Here is a 16,711-nt window from a genome sequence, read left to right on the forward strand (position 1 = left end):
TCCCGTGCAGGCCCTGTAAGGCAGGGCTCCTACGGGCTATCTTCTCTCTCTCAAAAGAAAAGAAAACAACTCAAGCAAATGAATTCATGCCTGCCACATGAAGAGAAGCTTTTTGAAGTGCAGAAAGACCTGTTTAGAATGAACTCATGGAAAACGCTACTTAAAATGCAGCGTTCTCTGTGTCAACAAAAGTCAACTTGGGCTGAATAAATAGGTGAAGCCATGAATTTCCAGTCTCCTGATGCCAGATTCAACCCCACTTCTTCAAAAAGACCCTGTTATTGCTGCGTCACCCTACTAGGACTTCATATTTGCTTTGGATCATCACAATAACCCTCTATTGGTGGAGGAGACCTGCCAGGGTTTAAGTAAAGCCATGACCACACAGTCTAGACACTATCATCTCCACTAAAATACACGAATAGAAAAGAGCTTCTCAGAAGCACAGGCTCTAGTTCAGACCTCAAAGGGGGGGAAAAAAAGAAAGAAAATCACAGGTAGAAACACAAGAAAAGAAATCCTTTGCTTATATGGATAAACAAATTTCATTAAAATGTTTTCACAGAGCATGACAAAGAATATGTCACAGGAATAATTCAGTTATGAACAGCAGGTTCGTTATACCTGTTCATAAGCATACATGATTTCTGAGAAACAAATGTAAGATTCTATAAACCAAGTATGTCCCTTTATTTCCAGACACCTCAAAAAAAAAAGTCAGAAATATTTAAATAAGTGAAATTCCGTATGTACTTAAATTGATCCAGATATTATGAAAACCTGTAAGACAAAGAGGAAAATCTATAGAGAGAGAGTTGATTGTCATCTAAAATGCTTAATTGCCATCCAATGTCGGGTGTGTTGGTATTGCCAGATAAAATACTCGATGCCCAGTTAAATTTGATTTTCAGATAAAAAAATGAATACTTTTGTTAATATAAGTATGTCCCATGTGATTATTTTTATTTGCTAAATTTGGCAATTTGTGTGTGTGTGTGTTTATCCTATAAGTGTAGGTGCCAACATTTCCTGGCTATGATATTTCGATTATATACATGTCACTATGGAGCCCTTCTTACTTTCCACAGGACAGTAATGTGTGTGTATGTGTAGAAATTCATCGCCTTCCTTATAGGTCAGTAACCATTCAAATTCATTTACTTTATAACTAATTGGATGATGTGAATGTGCTAACTACGGTCAATTAAAAAAAATGAATATATTATACCAGCGAAAAATGTAGGCAAAATATTAAACACAATATTGCCTTAAAATTATGCAAGCTTCCCTCTCCCACCTCCAGCAATTTACAGGAGATTTGCAAGCCTACCAGGAGTTATTGTCATATCTACGTGACATGTTAATTGCAACGGAAGGAAGTGATTGAACACTGACTTCAATTCAGAGTATCTAACAGAAATAATTTCTTTACATGGGTTCACATGACAAACTCCTCCACATCGATCTAAGATGTAATTCCAATATCACCTCCATCAGGAAGTCTTTCCTGACATCACCCAGTCCGAAGACAGCACTCCCATAGCACCTTGCATACATGATTTACCGTATTATATTGTATTCATTTATTTATTTAAATGATCTATCATGACCTACTAAAAGGAAAGCTCCTTCAGAACAAGATCTGGATTTTCATTTGTCTTTGTATCCCTACCCCTTAACAGAGGGCCTAGTAGATATTTAATACCTGTTTGTTGACAAAATATACCATTATTAACAACTCACACTAGACCTTAGCCTAAAATAGTGTCCTCGATGGGCAAGCTGTGGAACTTTATAACAAATATTCCTTTGAAGGAAACTCATTATTAACTCACATTGAATTTCAGGCTACACAGGTATACCTCTATTGTTACTAAGGAACCTGTAAAACTCCATCCAGAATAAAAGGCATGTTTCATTTATTCATTCAAAAAATATCTCGAGTTTGCTAAGTGCTGGGCCCTGTCCTAGGTGCTGGGAAGGAAGATAAAGGCCTGGCATCGCAGTGTCCATAACCATGCTCCCAAGAGATTCATGAAATAGCAGTGAGAGATTAGAAGACGAGTGAAACATCCTTTTCCTCCTAGGTGAACAGTGAGGAGGCCCAGAATAAAGGAAACACAGGTGTAAAGTTAGGACCAGCTGGAGAGCAGCAGTAAGGTCTCATGCCCCCCTCCTTTTGCCATTTCTTCCATTTATGCCAGACATGGTCCTTCATTGCGGATCCAAAGGAAACAGAATGAATGGTGCCCTAAATGATGGCTGGGCTGCCAGCTGTGCCCTAAGCCTCACAAGTCCATCTGAAGGAGCTGATGACCCTTTCTAAGACATACTGACAAAATCCATTTTAATAGCCAACACCATTTAATCATCTCCGGGGAGTTACCAGGTCAGCAGTGCCATTTCTTGTGTTGCTAATAGGAATTTTCATACATAGGGGTGAGGCTCAACAAACAAAAAGCCAGCAACTCTGCAATACATATGTATCTTTGGAAAAGCAAAGGTCACTCAGAATAAAACTTACAGCCTGTTATTAGAGTCAACAGGTGCTCCAACACGTTAGTCCTTGTATACCGTGTCACAGAAATGAAGCACCAACTCCACCACCAAATTCACTATTGTACGTACGCTGGTATGTGGGACAGTGTGGGTGTGTCAGAAAGAGAAAGAAGGGGTGGCGGGACGCACATGCAAACAACAGTAACAGTAATGATAACACTTGCTGCCATTCAGTGTTTTACATTAGCCAGATCCTGTGCTAAGTGTGCTTTATATGAATCAACTCCCAATCACTTGATGAGAGAGGTCCTACTGTCCTTATTTTATTAATTCTGAAACAGGCTCAGCTGAGAGGTGAAGTCACTGACTCATGATGTGAAACTAGTCAGTGAGGAGTCAGGATTGGAATTCTCAACTCTGTCCTATTTTAAACCCAAATCTAAGCTCTCAAGCCCTAAGAAACAGGGATTCCCAGTGGTCACCACAATTCATTCAAGGAATCTTTGCATCTCTTAGAACCCTGAATGATAAGGGCAAATGACTGTGCAACATTTATACTGAAACCGACAGGAGTCTCAGCTAGACAAGGTCTGAATCACTCTCATCAGCCCTAAAATAAGAAAGAGCTTCATGTTCTGGCTGCTCTGTCCGCACCTCAAAAGGAACTCAGTTAAGTTAATGGGTATTTTTGTTTTCTGTTTCTGTTTAAAAGTTTCTTCTGAGTAAAAATATTTGAATGGCGTTGGACAACAAAGGGTATAAAGAGCTGGTATTTGACACTTGTTTTCTCTGTTGACTAGGGCCCAGGATTGGGGGTCTGGGCAGCACTGTGGGGCGGGGTGTCTCTCCTGACCATACCCAGGGCGCCAAGCCAGTGCTGGCCAAACCATCAAGGTGCTCATGAATATTCTCCAGGTTCTTCCTCAATGAGGCCTTCAGTGAGAGAGAGGCCACGGGGACCTGAGGAGACTTGGGGTAGCTTTCATTCCTCTTCAGAGCAACAGGACGTGCAGCTGGTCACCTGTGGCCAGGGAAGAAGAGACCCTTGTGTCCTCTCCTTTCCCCTAGCAACAGACCAACTGGGGAACCATCCCTTCCTGTCATGCGGCTCTCTACTGGAGAGCAAAGCAAAAACAAAATCATCTCTTTGAGACCGTCCTCTATGAATGTGCCACTCCCTTTCATGGGGAATGGTATGTCTAACACTAATTATTAAAGAAACGGATGGGGAGAAAAATCACGGCCCCTTGCTTTTATTCTAATGCCATTTACGTTTCCCACCAGAAAACTCTACATGGCTGATCCACAGTAGTTATGCCCTTACTTTATTTATAGAGTAATACACAGAATGCTAAATAACCTTGGAAATCAAATTGGCCAACTTCATCTCATGGATGAAGGTACAGAGAAATTAATGCACAGAGAAAGCAACTGGCCCACAATCAACCAGGCAGTTAATGGCAGAGTCAGGAATAGATCCCAGAGGCATCCTGCCTCAATGAGCATACGTGGGAAAACACACACAGTGGGTAAAACATAAACATATAAAAAATAAAATTTTTTTAAAAAACTCATACAATGCTATTATTACTAAGAAAGCTAACTGGATGCTAATATGTGTAAAACTACATAATGTGCAAGTAATTCAGTTTCCAATGAGTTTCGTCAAAGTTTCATCACAAAGATTACCAGTTGGTTAGAATGAGGCCAAATTCAAGGAGACTCTTTCTGTGGGTACCAGGTCCCTTTATAGTCAGTGTTTACACCTAACCCTGGCTAGCCACATAAATACATGTTTATGTTCACAAAGAAGAAAATGATAGAAAATGTGGCTAGGCCTGAGCAAGGTGGAGACAGAGGCAATGAGAATAGCACCTTACTGGAAGTCAGCAAACCTGGATCTTGGTTTGGGCCACCAGTCAACTCAGATCTAAATTTCTCAGTTGAGAACTTCAGTCTCCTTATTTCTAAGGTAAGTGAGTTGGATAGTGTGATTTTCTTAAAGTACCCATTCAGCTCTAAAATTCTAAATCTGGACAGAGCCTTGCTTTAAAAAAAAGAAAGAAAGTTCTTTACCATCTTTACACAGTGGAACAACTCCAGTGTGGGTTGAGCTCTGCATTTAAAAAGCCAAAAGAAAACATAGAAAGACTATTAATAAACGAGCAGAGCGTAGGAGGGTGACATACACCCTGGGTTGAACAGACAAGCCGGTTATCCAGTATCCCAACCACTTAGTGCCTGTTTTCCCTAACAAAAGTGTCTCAGTTTGGATGATAAATTATATGGCTACCCCTATAAGGCACTGGTGTTCTTTATTTTGGGGAATCCTTCAGCATCTCTGATCACCCACAGGCAAAAACGCAAACTCCTTAAGTGTGTTATGAAGGCTTTGACCTCTCCAGTCAAAACACCATCAGGCATACCCATTGTCTGCTAATCACACCTGACTCCTTTCAGTTCCTCAAAGGGGAGGACCACTGCTATTGCTCAGCATCTCTACCCACATCCCACAGGATGGCAAGCTCCTCCATATTCATCTAGACTCAGCTCAATATTCCCTCCTCTGGAGGTCCTCCCTGCCCTCCACTCCGGATCGCTCTGCCCCTACCTCTACTGGCACCTGGACCCAACTGTTTTACAGCTCTTTCTTGGTCTCTTCTACTATACTATAAGCTCTATAAAGAACGGAGTTTACCTTACTCGCCTTTCTCTCCCTTAGCACACACTTAGCACTCAACAACATGTCTGATGAATTACATAGAGATGTACATGAAGATTTGCTAACATGATATTGGCCAAATTATCTTTCATCAGCGTGAACAAGAAAACAATGGACTTATGCTCACCTGATCCCCCACTATCACCACTACCAATCTCTTCCCTGGTGTGCCTCATCAGTGTCGTGTGATGAAGGCCAGGGTCTACAACATTCCTTACTTAGCTGCACGCCAGGTCTGCTGCTCACAAAAGTGATCTCGGACAAGTTACTCACCCTATCTTAATTCAGTTCCTTCAGGATACATCGGGGGAAAGACAACTTTCCTTCGTGGAAAGTCATAAACAGTGCACAAAGAGGAGTACCAAGGATTGAACCTGGCACAGAGAACATAGGTCATAAGGGGTCATTTAGCTTCAGTGGTGATCATTTCCAGCCAGAGCAGATCAAACTAGAAAAAGAATGTCCCCTCTTCCCCAAAAAGATAAGCCCCACCTGGATTTATATGGTTTTATGTCCCTTACTCTGTCCCAAAGCTCAGATGCAAAACCTCTGCACCACAACCACTATCCTTCTCTTTCCAAATCCTGCTTTTCCTCTTGTCTAATTATCCCCGACAGAAATACCATCACAAGGAATAGAGCAGAAAAGGCAAGGACTTACAACTCAGGACAGGCTGTGGTCAAATAAGGAAGAACTTTTTGACTGCCACTCTGATTCAATGGTGAAACAGACTCAAAAGGAATTCTTGGGAAAAGGTCAAGTAGGGAGCATTCAAGTCTGGGGAAGGATTATATGACCTCATGCCAGGACAATAAAACCTCAAGTTAACTATGTATACCTGGAACAAAACACTCCCTCCATCAGAAGCAGTTACTGGTGCTCAACCAGCAAACAGTGGAAAAGGGCTTTTAAAATGAGAGTTCTGAGGATCATCCAGGGGAACAAAAGAAGGAAAGGAAAGCTCCCTTAAAGCTTTCCTCTACCCAGGAAACAAAGCACAGGCAGCAGGGCAGTATCAACAGAAACAAACGGGATGACAATGTTTCAGAAACGCAACATGTGCTGGTGGTTGTTTTTATTACAGAGAGACAGGATAACAGGGAGGTGAAAAACACAGGAGTTCTGGAACCAAAGTGCCTGAAATGAACTCCAGCTCCTGTACTTAACTAGCTGTGTGACTTTGTGCAAGTTACCTAACCTCTCAGTTTTCACCTCTGGAAGATGAAGATAACAGATAATGGTACTTATACTCCAATTGTACTTACACTCCATTAGTATTACAAATACTAATTTCTAAGATAGAACAGTACTGGGCAAATGATTAATGCTACATAAGTGTTTGACAAATAAACAGATTAACATCCAGTACTCACTCAACAGCAGCTTACATACGACCTTGTGCTTAAAAACTACTACTGGTATTGCCATCCTAAATCTCAACGGTGTATTTTACGTTGACTCCTAGGTGTTCGACTTGTTGACCAACAAATCCTTTTCTTGACCATGAGGACAGAACAGCTTTAAAATCCAGAGGTCACTGTTATGTGGTGAGATGGAAACTGACGGTTTTCTACAGTTAATCAAACTGTATTCATCCCAAGAATAAATGAAAGTAAGATAAACATATTATGTGGCCAGTCACTTTCCAAGCTGTTGTATTTGGATTGGAAGAAAATAGACAACACATTATTACAGTCCCTGCCTGCCATCACAAAGTTGACGGTCTGGCAGGGAAGACAGACACTAAAAACCAAACGTGTACCAAAAAAAGCCCCCAATTGCCGATGAACTAATTTACAGTGAGAAGAGCTTCAAGTAAACTAGAAATCTTGTTCCTACGAGACCAACCCACCTCTTCCACACAATCAAGATTATACAGAATTCGAGCAGTGGAGTTCGATGCATGAATGGTCTCAGGATCACTCTGACAAGCATCTGTTTAGGATTGTGAATCCCCTATTGTAAGCTTTCTAACCACCCACCCCCTCACCTCACCCATTCTCCCATTCTTGCTGCTTTTCTCAAAGAGGCTACAGTCCATTTATTTAATTTCTCCTTCCTATATTACAATCACATACACATATTGCCTCACCAAATTTCTTCACTTATCACCCTGATTGCAGTTTTCCATGTCCTGAAACTTCTTGCGTCACACACTTATAGAAATAATGCTATTTATTCCAGAAGTCACCTGTTACCTGTATTCAATTGTTACAGCGTCTACTAGTTTAAACCTCAGAGGGCAACATTATGTCTGTTATTTTGAAGTTTGAGTTGGTACGCTGTGGTGGAAGGGCAATTAGGGCAGACATACACTGAAACTGTTGCCCCATAAACCCTCAAAATAATTCTCATTTAACCTGCAAAGCAACACAATGAGACACTAAAGTTAATTTTACATGAGTCCTTAAGCATACTGTACACCAGACTATGTTGTTAGGCATTATACAAAGGTGAAAACTAAAACACGAACTAGGCAGGTTCATGCTCCAAGTTCAGTAGTCCTTTCCTGCTGGCCGTCTATGAACTATAAGCACACTTGAGGTGTAAAAGAAAAAGTGCCCCCCTTTGGAAAGTTTCAACCAACGTTCAGATCATCAGTACATAAATAAATATTTGAGTAAATGCAGAAGTAAAATAGCTCATGTTATTTAATTGCATACAAAGTTAGCATCCATGGTCAACTGTGTTTCATCCATATCATAGAAAACACGTTTTGTGGCACAGGTATGCTCAAGGTTTTTGCTGATAGTTCAACATACAGGGAAACCATTTCTGCACTTCTATTAAGCTTCATCGGATAGAGTAAGATAATCTCACATCTGAGGGGCGGGGGAACCCAGTGGGATTTATCATCTAGGGGTGCCAGTTAGTTACCGACAGGGCTTTAGCTGTGTCAGCAATTCCAATGTCTCACCCTTATCCTTACAGGTCTACATCAGGATACACAGATATGATCTCCACGATGCATTTACCCTAATTAACATAGATGGGACCAATTCCTCAACCAGAATGCTAGTTTATTTACTGATAACTAGGGCTTTATCTCTTTCCAGTGACTAAATTAATGTAACTCCCTGAGGAGTTTCAGTGAAGCCACACAACCACGCCTTCAACACTGCTTTACAAATTGGAACAAAGCGCATTAGAAGAACTTCCCACTGAATTTCCACGGGAAAAACTGAAATGCTAAAAGATTTTTTCTTTTTTTAATTTTTAAAAACATGGTCTATGGACAAATTTAGTCTATGGACAAAAATGTAATTCAATAGGGTAATTATTTAAACAAATTCCCACTGGGTGAACTTTTAAAAGAGGTACCCTGAGCTCCAAAAGAAATGTTCTGTGTGTCCTTTTCATGGGTACATCTCCAGGAGTCAGCACAGGACTCGGAACTTAGATGCCCCTTAATTTTCTGAGTACATAAATGAAGAAATAAATATATTCCTCTTGATCATTACCATGAATTTTTCATCCAGGAAAAACAATAGTTATTCAAAGGTAAAGTTATTTGAGTGTACATAAGTGAATAAAATCTTGCTCTTCACCTTAAAATATGAATTAACTTCATTACTACAAACAAAAAATTAATGGAAAAGAACATAAGTTTTCATAAAGATGATTGCCACAGAATGTTATTAATTCGAATCCATTTTGTGCAGTAAATCTATACAAATTGTTGATGTATCTACCTATATGCATGCGGCAACAATTACAGAATGTGAAAAATCATGTATTTAGAAAGAGATTCATAAAAATAACTATATATAAAAACACTCCCTATCTGAAAATCTGTAATAAAGAGACCACAATGCAAAAGTTCCACAATTGGGCTATAAGAAAACCTGGCAAAAGCTGGAATTTTCAATACTTGATAGCCAAACTTATCAATGACATGTTGCACATCATCATTTATACCAAACCACTGAGACATGTATTTCCCTAAAGCCAATTCTACAATTGTAGAAAGACGGGTATGCTGACTTTGCCAGAGATTTGATAAAAAGTCCCTCATCCCCTTGTAATTCCTGCATATATTCCTAGTGAATATTCACATTGTTGCTTACCACTATCATAAACTAATGTAGTTTACATCAAGACATTGAGAATCTATAAAGTAAGTTCCAGGCAAGACAAAACTTACCAAGCACAATGACCACCGTCTTCAGAAGACTCATCATGGTATCGCGATTCCGCCGGGGTCCAGAACTATGCCGAGACATTCTCATAGTCCTCTGGCGAACGTAGCCAAAAATATGAGCATAGAGAACCACCATTACGACAAAGGTCACCAAATTGAAAATGGCCCAGAAAACTAAGTAAGAGTCACTGTAAAGGGGTGCCATGTTGGAACAATTCTCAATATCACAGATGCAATTCCAGCCCACGCTGGGAATGGCACCCATAACAATGGCCATAGTCCAGATGACCACAATCACCACCACCACCCGCCGGTTGCTCATCCGTGTGTGGAGCTGCATGCGGAAAACTGTAATGTGCCTCTCAATTGCAATGGCCAGTAAATTGGCCACAGATGCCGTCAGGCTGGTGTCAATGAGACCCTGACGAAGGAGCCACGTGCTGACTGTCAGTCTCCGGGTGTTAGGTCCTGTGTTGAACATTAGGTAGAAGTAGGCCAACCCGGCAAAGAAGTCCGCAGCAGCCAGATTAGCCATTAAGTAATAAATAGGAAAATGGAAGCGGCGGTTGACATAGATTGCCACCATGACCAGTAGGTTGGCCAACATGATGAAGATACAGACGGTGATTCCAAGTCCCATCACCAGTTTGCTGACTGTGTTCCATTCTGTGGCAAGATACTTTCCACTCCGGTTATAAAAAAAGGCGATGGATTCATTGTAGAAGCACTGTAGTTCATTCATGGCTGTGAACTAAAAAGGAAAAGAAGAAAGATGAAAAAAAGAAAAAGAAAGAAAAAAGAAACCGCACATCCAAATTTAAAGACATATAGATAACACAAGACTTCTCTGGTAAATGTGGCAAAGACAAAAAAAAGCAAAGAATTTGAAACTCTGATCCTGCATAATGTTCTGTGATTACATTGAAACCCCAAGGTTTCTCACTGTATTACTGTCCTCAAGATTAAAGACAGTTGGAGTTACATAAATGACAAGGTCTGTGCTTGGTGGTTGCACATCATTGAAGTCTACGAGAAAAGCCACAAGGCCCAGAAATCTCGCTTAAAATACATGAGACAGATGAGAATTCTGCAAAGCACTGCAATTGGAATATTTACCAGAGTGAAATCTACTTTGACCTGTTATTTAGGGAATCTGTAAACACAGTTGGTTTATAGATAGGGTATGATTGCCCTATTATTCTGCATTTCTGTTCTCACATAGAATATTCGATCTGTGACAGACATTTTTAAAGTGAGTCCCCAAGAGGACCATCAGTCCCAACATTTCAAAGAAGTCACTGTGCATCAAAGCCTCTTTGCCCAAAGCCAGCATTTGCTGTTCAACATTCCTGTGGTCTGCACTGTCTACCCCCACGACTCCTTATTCTCAGAATAGCATTCGCCAACCAATCGATGACATTCGAGAACTTCTTTCTTTTTTGGAGAACATAAGAAATATGTTACCTAATGTAACCTCCAAAGAGGAGTTGACACTTTGACACTGTTCTACAAAAAAAGAGATGTATACTTAGATGTCTTTTACAATATAGAGTGATAAATTATTAGGCGTTTTCTTATTTTTCCACATCGTCAGTTAGAATATATTTGCTTATTCATTATTTATAGCTCACTGGAATCCAAGAAGAATTGAGGAAGTTTATAATAGAATAATATAGATAGTCATTAAATTATTAAAATACGAGAAAATAAAAGTAACAGAGAGAAACTAGAAAATTACACATCAAGCAGAATAAATCACTTTTCCTGACGGCTTAAGTTTGAGACCCCTAGAATTAGAAAATATTTCTTGAAGACAGCTCACATCCTACCTTTTTCCTTTTTATCTTGCATTGTGTTTTAATTAATAACTCAGCAAATGTGAGTTTTAACACTATTTTATATTTTTTTTATTTTTCAATGACAGTTAACATTCTAATATCATATTGTTTCAGGTATGAAGCACAGTCATACCTGACTAGTTTGGTAAAATAGTTTGGTAAACTATTTTTTACCAAATCACCTGCCGAATATCTACAGGTTGTACATAAATGTTTACCAAACACTGAAAGTTTCAAAACAGTGCAAAACACTTGTTAGTCTTCTACTTGTCCAGAAATCTAGAGTCTCTTTCCTCATTTAGACTTTACTACCTTTTAGATTATGCTTATATCATTACACTTACCACGTTGTATAATAATTTATAGCTTTACTTGTCTGTTTCTTAAAGAAATCACAGGGCAAGGGAGGCATGAAGACCTCATCTTACACGTGTTGGTATTTTCTATAGCTTCCACAGAACCTCATTAATTTGAGATCTCAGAATTTGGCTTGTAGTGTCCCATTCCACCCCAAATCTTGCCATTACTCTGGGTAATTCATCTAATTTTCTTGCTTTTCAGTTTCCTGACCTCATCTCTGATGACTTTCTCTTTCATTACAACATAACTACTCACTCCCATGGTCACACCCTGGACTTTGTATCCAGTCAGAACTATCTCCCTTTGGAAATAATTAACTTATACATTCTAAATACTCACTTTCCATTCTACCAAATTTCTCATTTTATCCCCAATACATCGATTCTTTGAAGTCCTCTGTTTCCTTAATAGCCTAACGTTTTCCCCAGTGAATTACCTCTATGTCTTCCCCTTTTCCCTTACCCAGCTTAGATTCCATTGTATACCATTTCAACATCTTTATTGCTAACACAGGAACACATTATCTTCTTGAAGACTTTGAAGTCAAATGTCCCTCAGAATTCAAAATTTTTTCTGGTTTTAAGACCAGTTACATAGTACATAATCAGTATGTGATATAAAATCCCTATCAAAATTTGGGACAGCACTCCATTATCATACACATTAATTTCTAAAGCAAAACATATAAATATATACACTAAATTTGATAAAGGTTATAAATAGCCTAAAATCAATTAATTCAGAGCAAGTTTTACTACTGAGTTATGAAAAAATTTTCAGTTTCCAGACCCTCTTGAAGTTTATAATTTCAGATAAGTGAGCAGAGACCGCTTTATCTTTTAATCTACTTGTCTCACTGTACTTCTATAACAATTTCTTAGAATAACACCAGTCTTGAATGAATGCAATTGGTTGCTACTTCCGTATCTACACCAAGGCTTCTGAAAAGTGTTAGAGAAAATTAACATATTTGGCAGGTTGATTCTTGTATAAATTCATGATGTCTAACCTTAAGTGAGACTTCAGTGCCACCAGAAATCTGATTTTCCTCCTAATTATCATTCTATACCTTCTCCATAGTGACTATTTTAAACTTATGTACTGTTCTTTTGAGCCCCATCTTCCATCTCTCCATCAGCAGTTGCCAAAAGTGGAAAATGGAAATCATCAGATTAGAACTCCTTCACCTTTCTCCCACCAAAAAGACAAAATTACCTATTCAAGAATCCATCCCTTCTTCCTCTTCTGTTACAACGGAAAAGGTGTACCCTTTGCCATCCAAGTGTTCTGAATCCCATCCATTCCTACTATTTCAAGAAACTTGTTCTATAAATTGCTCCTTTCTCTTCCTAATATCTTCAGTCTCCCACCTTTTACTCTCCTGAGTCTTTCCTATCCATCTTAAAAGTTTAGTTTCTGCCATCTTAAAAAAAAAAAAAAAGTCCCACATGACGTCATGTTCACCTTCCAGCTTTCATCAGTTTTCTCCTTCTTGACCAACTGCTCTCTGCTGTCGCTCTTACACTAATTTCTCAATTAAATATAGGATGGCTTCTACCCCTTCCCCTCCATCAAACCCACGCTAGTCAAATTCTTGAATTCCATAATTCCATATAACTTCCCAGAGTTACACCAATCTTGTGCCTATTTCAATGAAAACTTCTCAGTCCTCACCTTACTGACCTCCTCGGAGCACTAAATACATGACTAAGAGGCTCTTTTTAGAAATGTCTGTCTTTGGCTTTCAGGACATCATATTCTCCTGGCTTTTGATGCTTCTCTCTGGCTGGTCCTTCTTGGTCATTTCAGAGGGTTCCCCATACTCTGAACAATATTTATGTTTCTACATGATTTATGTTTTCATTCAGCATACTTTCACTGAGTTTTCTAATATGTCCTCCAAGATTTCAATCATCATATATGTCTGAAATCCTTCCATATCTATTTAACCCATACTTCTTTCCTGAGCTCTAGGCAAACATCACTTTGCCTACTTGTATCTCTAATTGAGACACCCCATAAGCAGTTCCACCTCTGTGTTCAAAACCAAACTCAAACTCGTAATCTTCCTCATGATCCCTAACTTGTTCCTCCTATGTTCTCCATTCCAGAGGCTAGCAAACCACTCACGATCTTTCCAATGTTCTGAGAGCTAGACCTGAAAATGCCTTTTTCTCTCTCCATCCTTATCATTTAATCCATAACCAAATCCTGTAGGTTCTCCTTTCTAAGTATCTGCTCAACCTGTCTCCTATTCCATTCTCACGGCCACCAGCATTATTACTACACTGGCTTCCTAAATGTTCTTTCTACCCAGCACCACTCTTTTCTCTTGTGATCTTACTAAAAGACAAAGCTGACCATGATGCTCCCCTCCTGGAAATGCGTCAATGGCTTACAAGTGCATTTAGATAAAAATAGAAACTCTTCTACTACCTTATCGGTCCTCCCTAGCCTCTCCATTCTCAAATCAAACTATTCATGACCACAAACTCTCTGCTTTAGCTATATTTAATGATTCTCACCCATCAGGTTCAGTGAGGACAGTGGTTTTTCTGCATCAGAATCACCCAAAGGGTTTGTCAAACACAGAGCTCTGAACACATCCTGAAAATTTCTGACTTACTAGATCTGAGGTGGGGCCCCAGGTGCTGGTCCAGGGACTACACTTTGAGCACCACTGACCTAGAACAACCTTCCCCAGTTTCACCTATATTCCTTCATCCATCAGTTTAAATATTGTTCTTTCTAGTCATTTTCCCCTAGACCTTCCCACTTCTGGGCAAGGTGTTTCCTACCACAATTCCCTGCATTACTCCTATAGCAACACTTACCCCACTGTATAATAATTGGTTCATTAGCTATTGTCACCTCCCCACACTCAGCTATAAACACTGAGGGCAGAGATTCTAGCTTTCTTGTTAATTGCTCTATAGATCCAACTGTTAGACATTTTAGATGCTAAATATGTATTGACTGAATTAATAAATTAAAGATAATTCAAAAAATGTTTACACTTTACAAGTTTCCTTTCTGCAAAGGACATTTAAAAATATACAAATACAAACACAAAACTCTGTTCTTTCCTTTAGCCCCTGTAACCATTTACTTTCACTGGACAAAGAAATTTTTAAATCAAACACAAAACACATAGTATTTCACAGCACTCCAACTTCTGAACACTAATTGCCAACAATGTTAAGCAGTGATATTATGTAGCTTCTTTGCTCTTCTGTAAAAAAAAAAAAAAAAAAAAAAAAAAAACTAAACAGTTAAGGATGACAAGATAAAGTTGTCTTTTTACGCCATATATACTAATATGAATAAAACTGACAGATTTTCTCTAATGGTACCCCATCCATTTACTCGCAAATGGTAGGGGACCCAGTCCTATGCCCTCTCTTAGCTCTGGAAAATTGAGTAGTGACACCATAAAAACCATGCCACATATGACATAATTTACATGATTTTTTGAACCTCAGTTTGGTCATCTGTGAAATGAGCAAATTGGACTAAATTATACATAACGTCTATTTCAGATTTAAAACTCTATACTAAGAATTCTGGGTAAGAACTCTGTGTCGTAGAAATTGCCAGCTAAATATTAAAACAATAGGAAATATACCAGGAATAAAAATAGTAAGGGTAGAATATACCTGAAAAAAGTCCGAGGAGTTTCAGCTAGATTTAGTACAACAGAACTGAACTGAGAGAAGAATTAAATCCCCTCTTCTATTATCTGCAAAAAGCAACAAGTCTGGAGAATTAGCGAAGGAGACCCTGGCAGAACCTCTAGTAGTAATCAGAATGGTAGTATGAATAGGCTTTCTTACTTCTGCAGGACCTGATGGATTTAAGCAGAAAACCACAGCAAGCTCTGGGAGAATTCAACTCAGTCATGAATAAGTTGGACTATACATCGTTAAGGTAGTAGTAGTGGCTATGATGATACAGCAAACAGAAAAAAATACAAATTTATTCTCTAATAATCCTAGAGGTCAGAAGACCAGAATGAGTCTCACTGGACTAAAGTCTCACTGGACTAAAATGGCAAGGTGTTGGCAGGGCTGTTCCTTTCCAGAGACTCTAGAGAAGAATTTTTCTTGTCTTTTCCAGCTTCTAGAAACTGCCCACATTCTTTGGCTCATGGCTCCCCTCTATCTTCAAAGCCAACAATGGCCAGTCAAGTCCTTCTCATATTGCATCATTCTAATGCTGACTCTTCTTCCCTTTTCATTTTAAGGACCCTTCTGATTACATAGGGCCCACCAAGATAACCTATGATAATCTCTCCATCTCAAAATCCTTAACTTAATCACATCTGAAAAGTCCCTTTTGTCATGTAAGGTAGCATAGTCACCGGTTCCGGAGATTAAGTAATGAACATCTTTGGAAAGCTGATATTGTGCCCACCAAAGAAATGAAAATAATTTCTGAATTAAAAACAGCAATTCAGGCAATGAAATAAAGTATAAAAATTCCAGAAAACTCAAATGGCAACTAGAAGACATTCTTAACACATTCACCTACCACTCACAGAAGAAGGTCAAAGATGACAAGAATAAAAGGAAAGGAGGCACATAGACGAAACAATCTAGGTATACTAGGAATCCAAGAAAGACTAGGACAAAGCTGAAATAACACATCTTGAAACATAAGAAAAGTTAGCGCTTAAGAAGGAAGACCTCAGATTACCTTTCAAGTTTATATAAATTCAAAAGAGTTAATTAAAAGCAACAAATCTTAGATATAACTTGGTTAGATTTTAAAATCTCAAGGGTAAAATTAAAAATTCTCAAAGTACAAAAAAATAAACAAAAGTAAACATCAAATATCTAGGGAAAGAGAGAGAGAACAGGATATTAATCAAGCCTCTGCTGCAAAATACCAAAGGACAGAAGACAAGCAATCAACATCTCCATTAGATGGAAAAAATGTCTGAGATCCATAAATGCCACCGCCAAGGACTATATATTGATGTTCTCTTGTGGGGACAATAAAGAATAGTCCCAGACATGTGGGAACTCAGAAAGCACAGCATCTACTTTTCCTTCCTAAAAAAGACACAAATGCAAGCAAGCCATGAGAAAAATAAAACTAAAAAACAATAGAATAAAAACCCTGGCAGCAAGCATCAAAAATCCACAAAAC

At 38.9% G+C, this 16,711-nt stretch overlaps 1 protein-coding gene across 8 annotated transcripts in view; it reads right to left on the reverse strand.

The window, feature by feature from the left end:
• Positions 1-16,711, reverse strand: part of LPAR1 (lysophosphatidic acid receptor 1) — a 140,122-nt gene that overhangs the window by 44,939 nt on the left and 78,472 nt on the right. For all 8 annotated transcript variants that reach the window (XM_033123726.1, XM_033123732.1, XM_033123730.1 and 5 more), the window contains exon 3: positions 9,366-10,113. In XM_033123726.1, the coding sequence (XP_032979617.1) occupies positions 9,366-10,113 (748 nt within the window). The remainder of the gene's footprint in view (positions 1-9,365; positions 10,114-16,711) is intronic.

Source organism: Rhinolophus ferrumequinum, chromosome 12, assembly GCF_004115265.2.
Source record: "Rhinolophus ferrumequinum isolate MPI-CBG mRhiFer1 chromosome 12, mRhiFer1_v1.p, whole genome shotgun sequence".
Lineage (NCBI taxonomy): Eukaryota > Metazoa > Chordata > Mammalia > Chiroptera > Rhinolophidae > Rhinolophus > Rhinolophus ferrumequinum.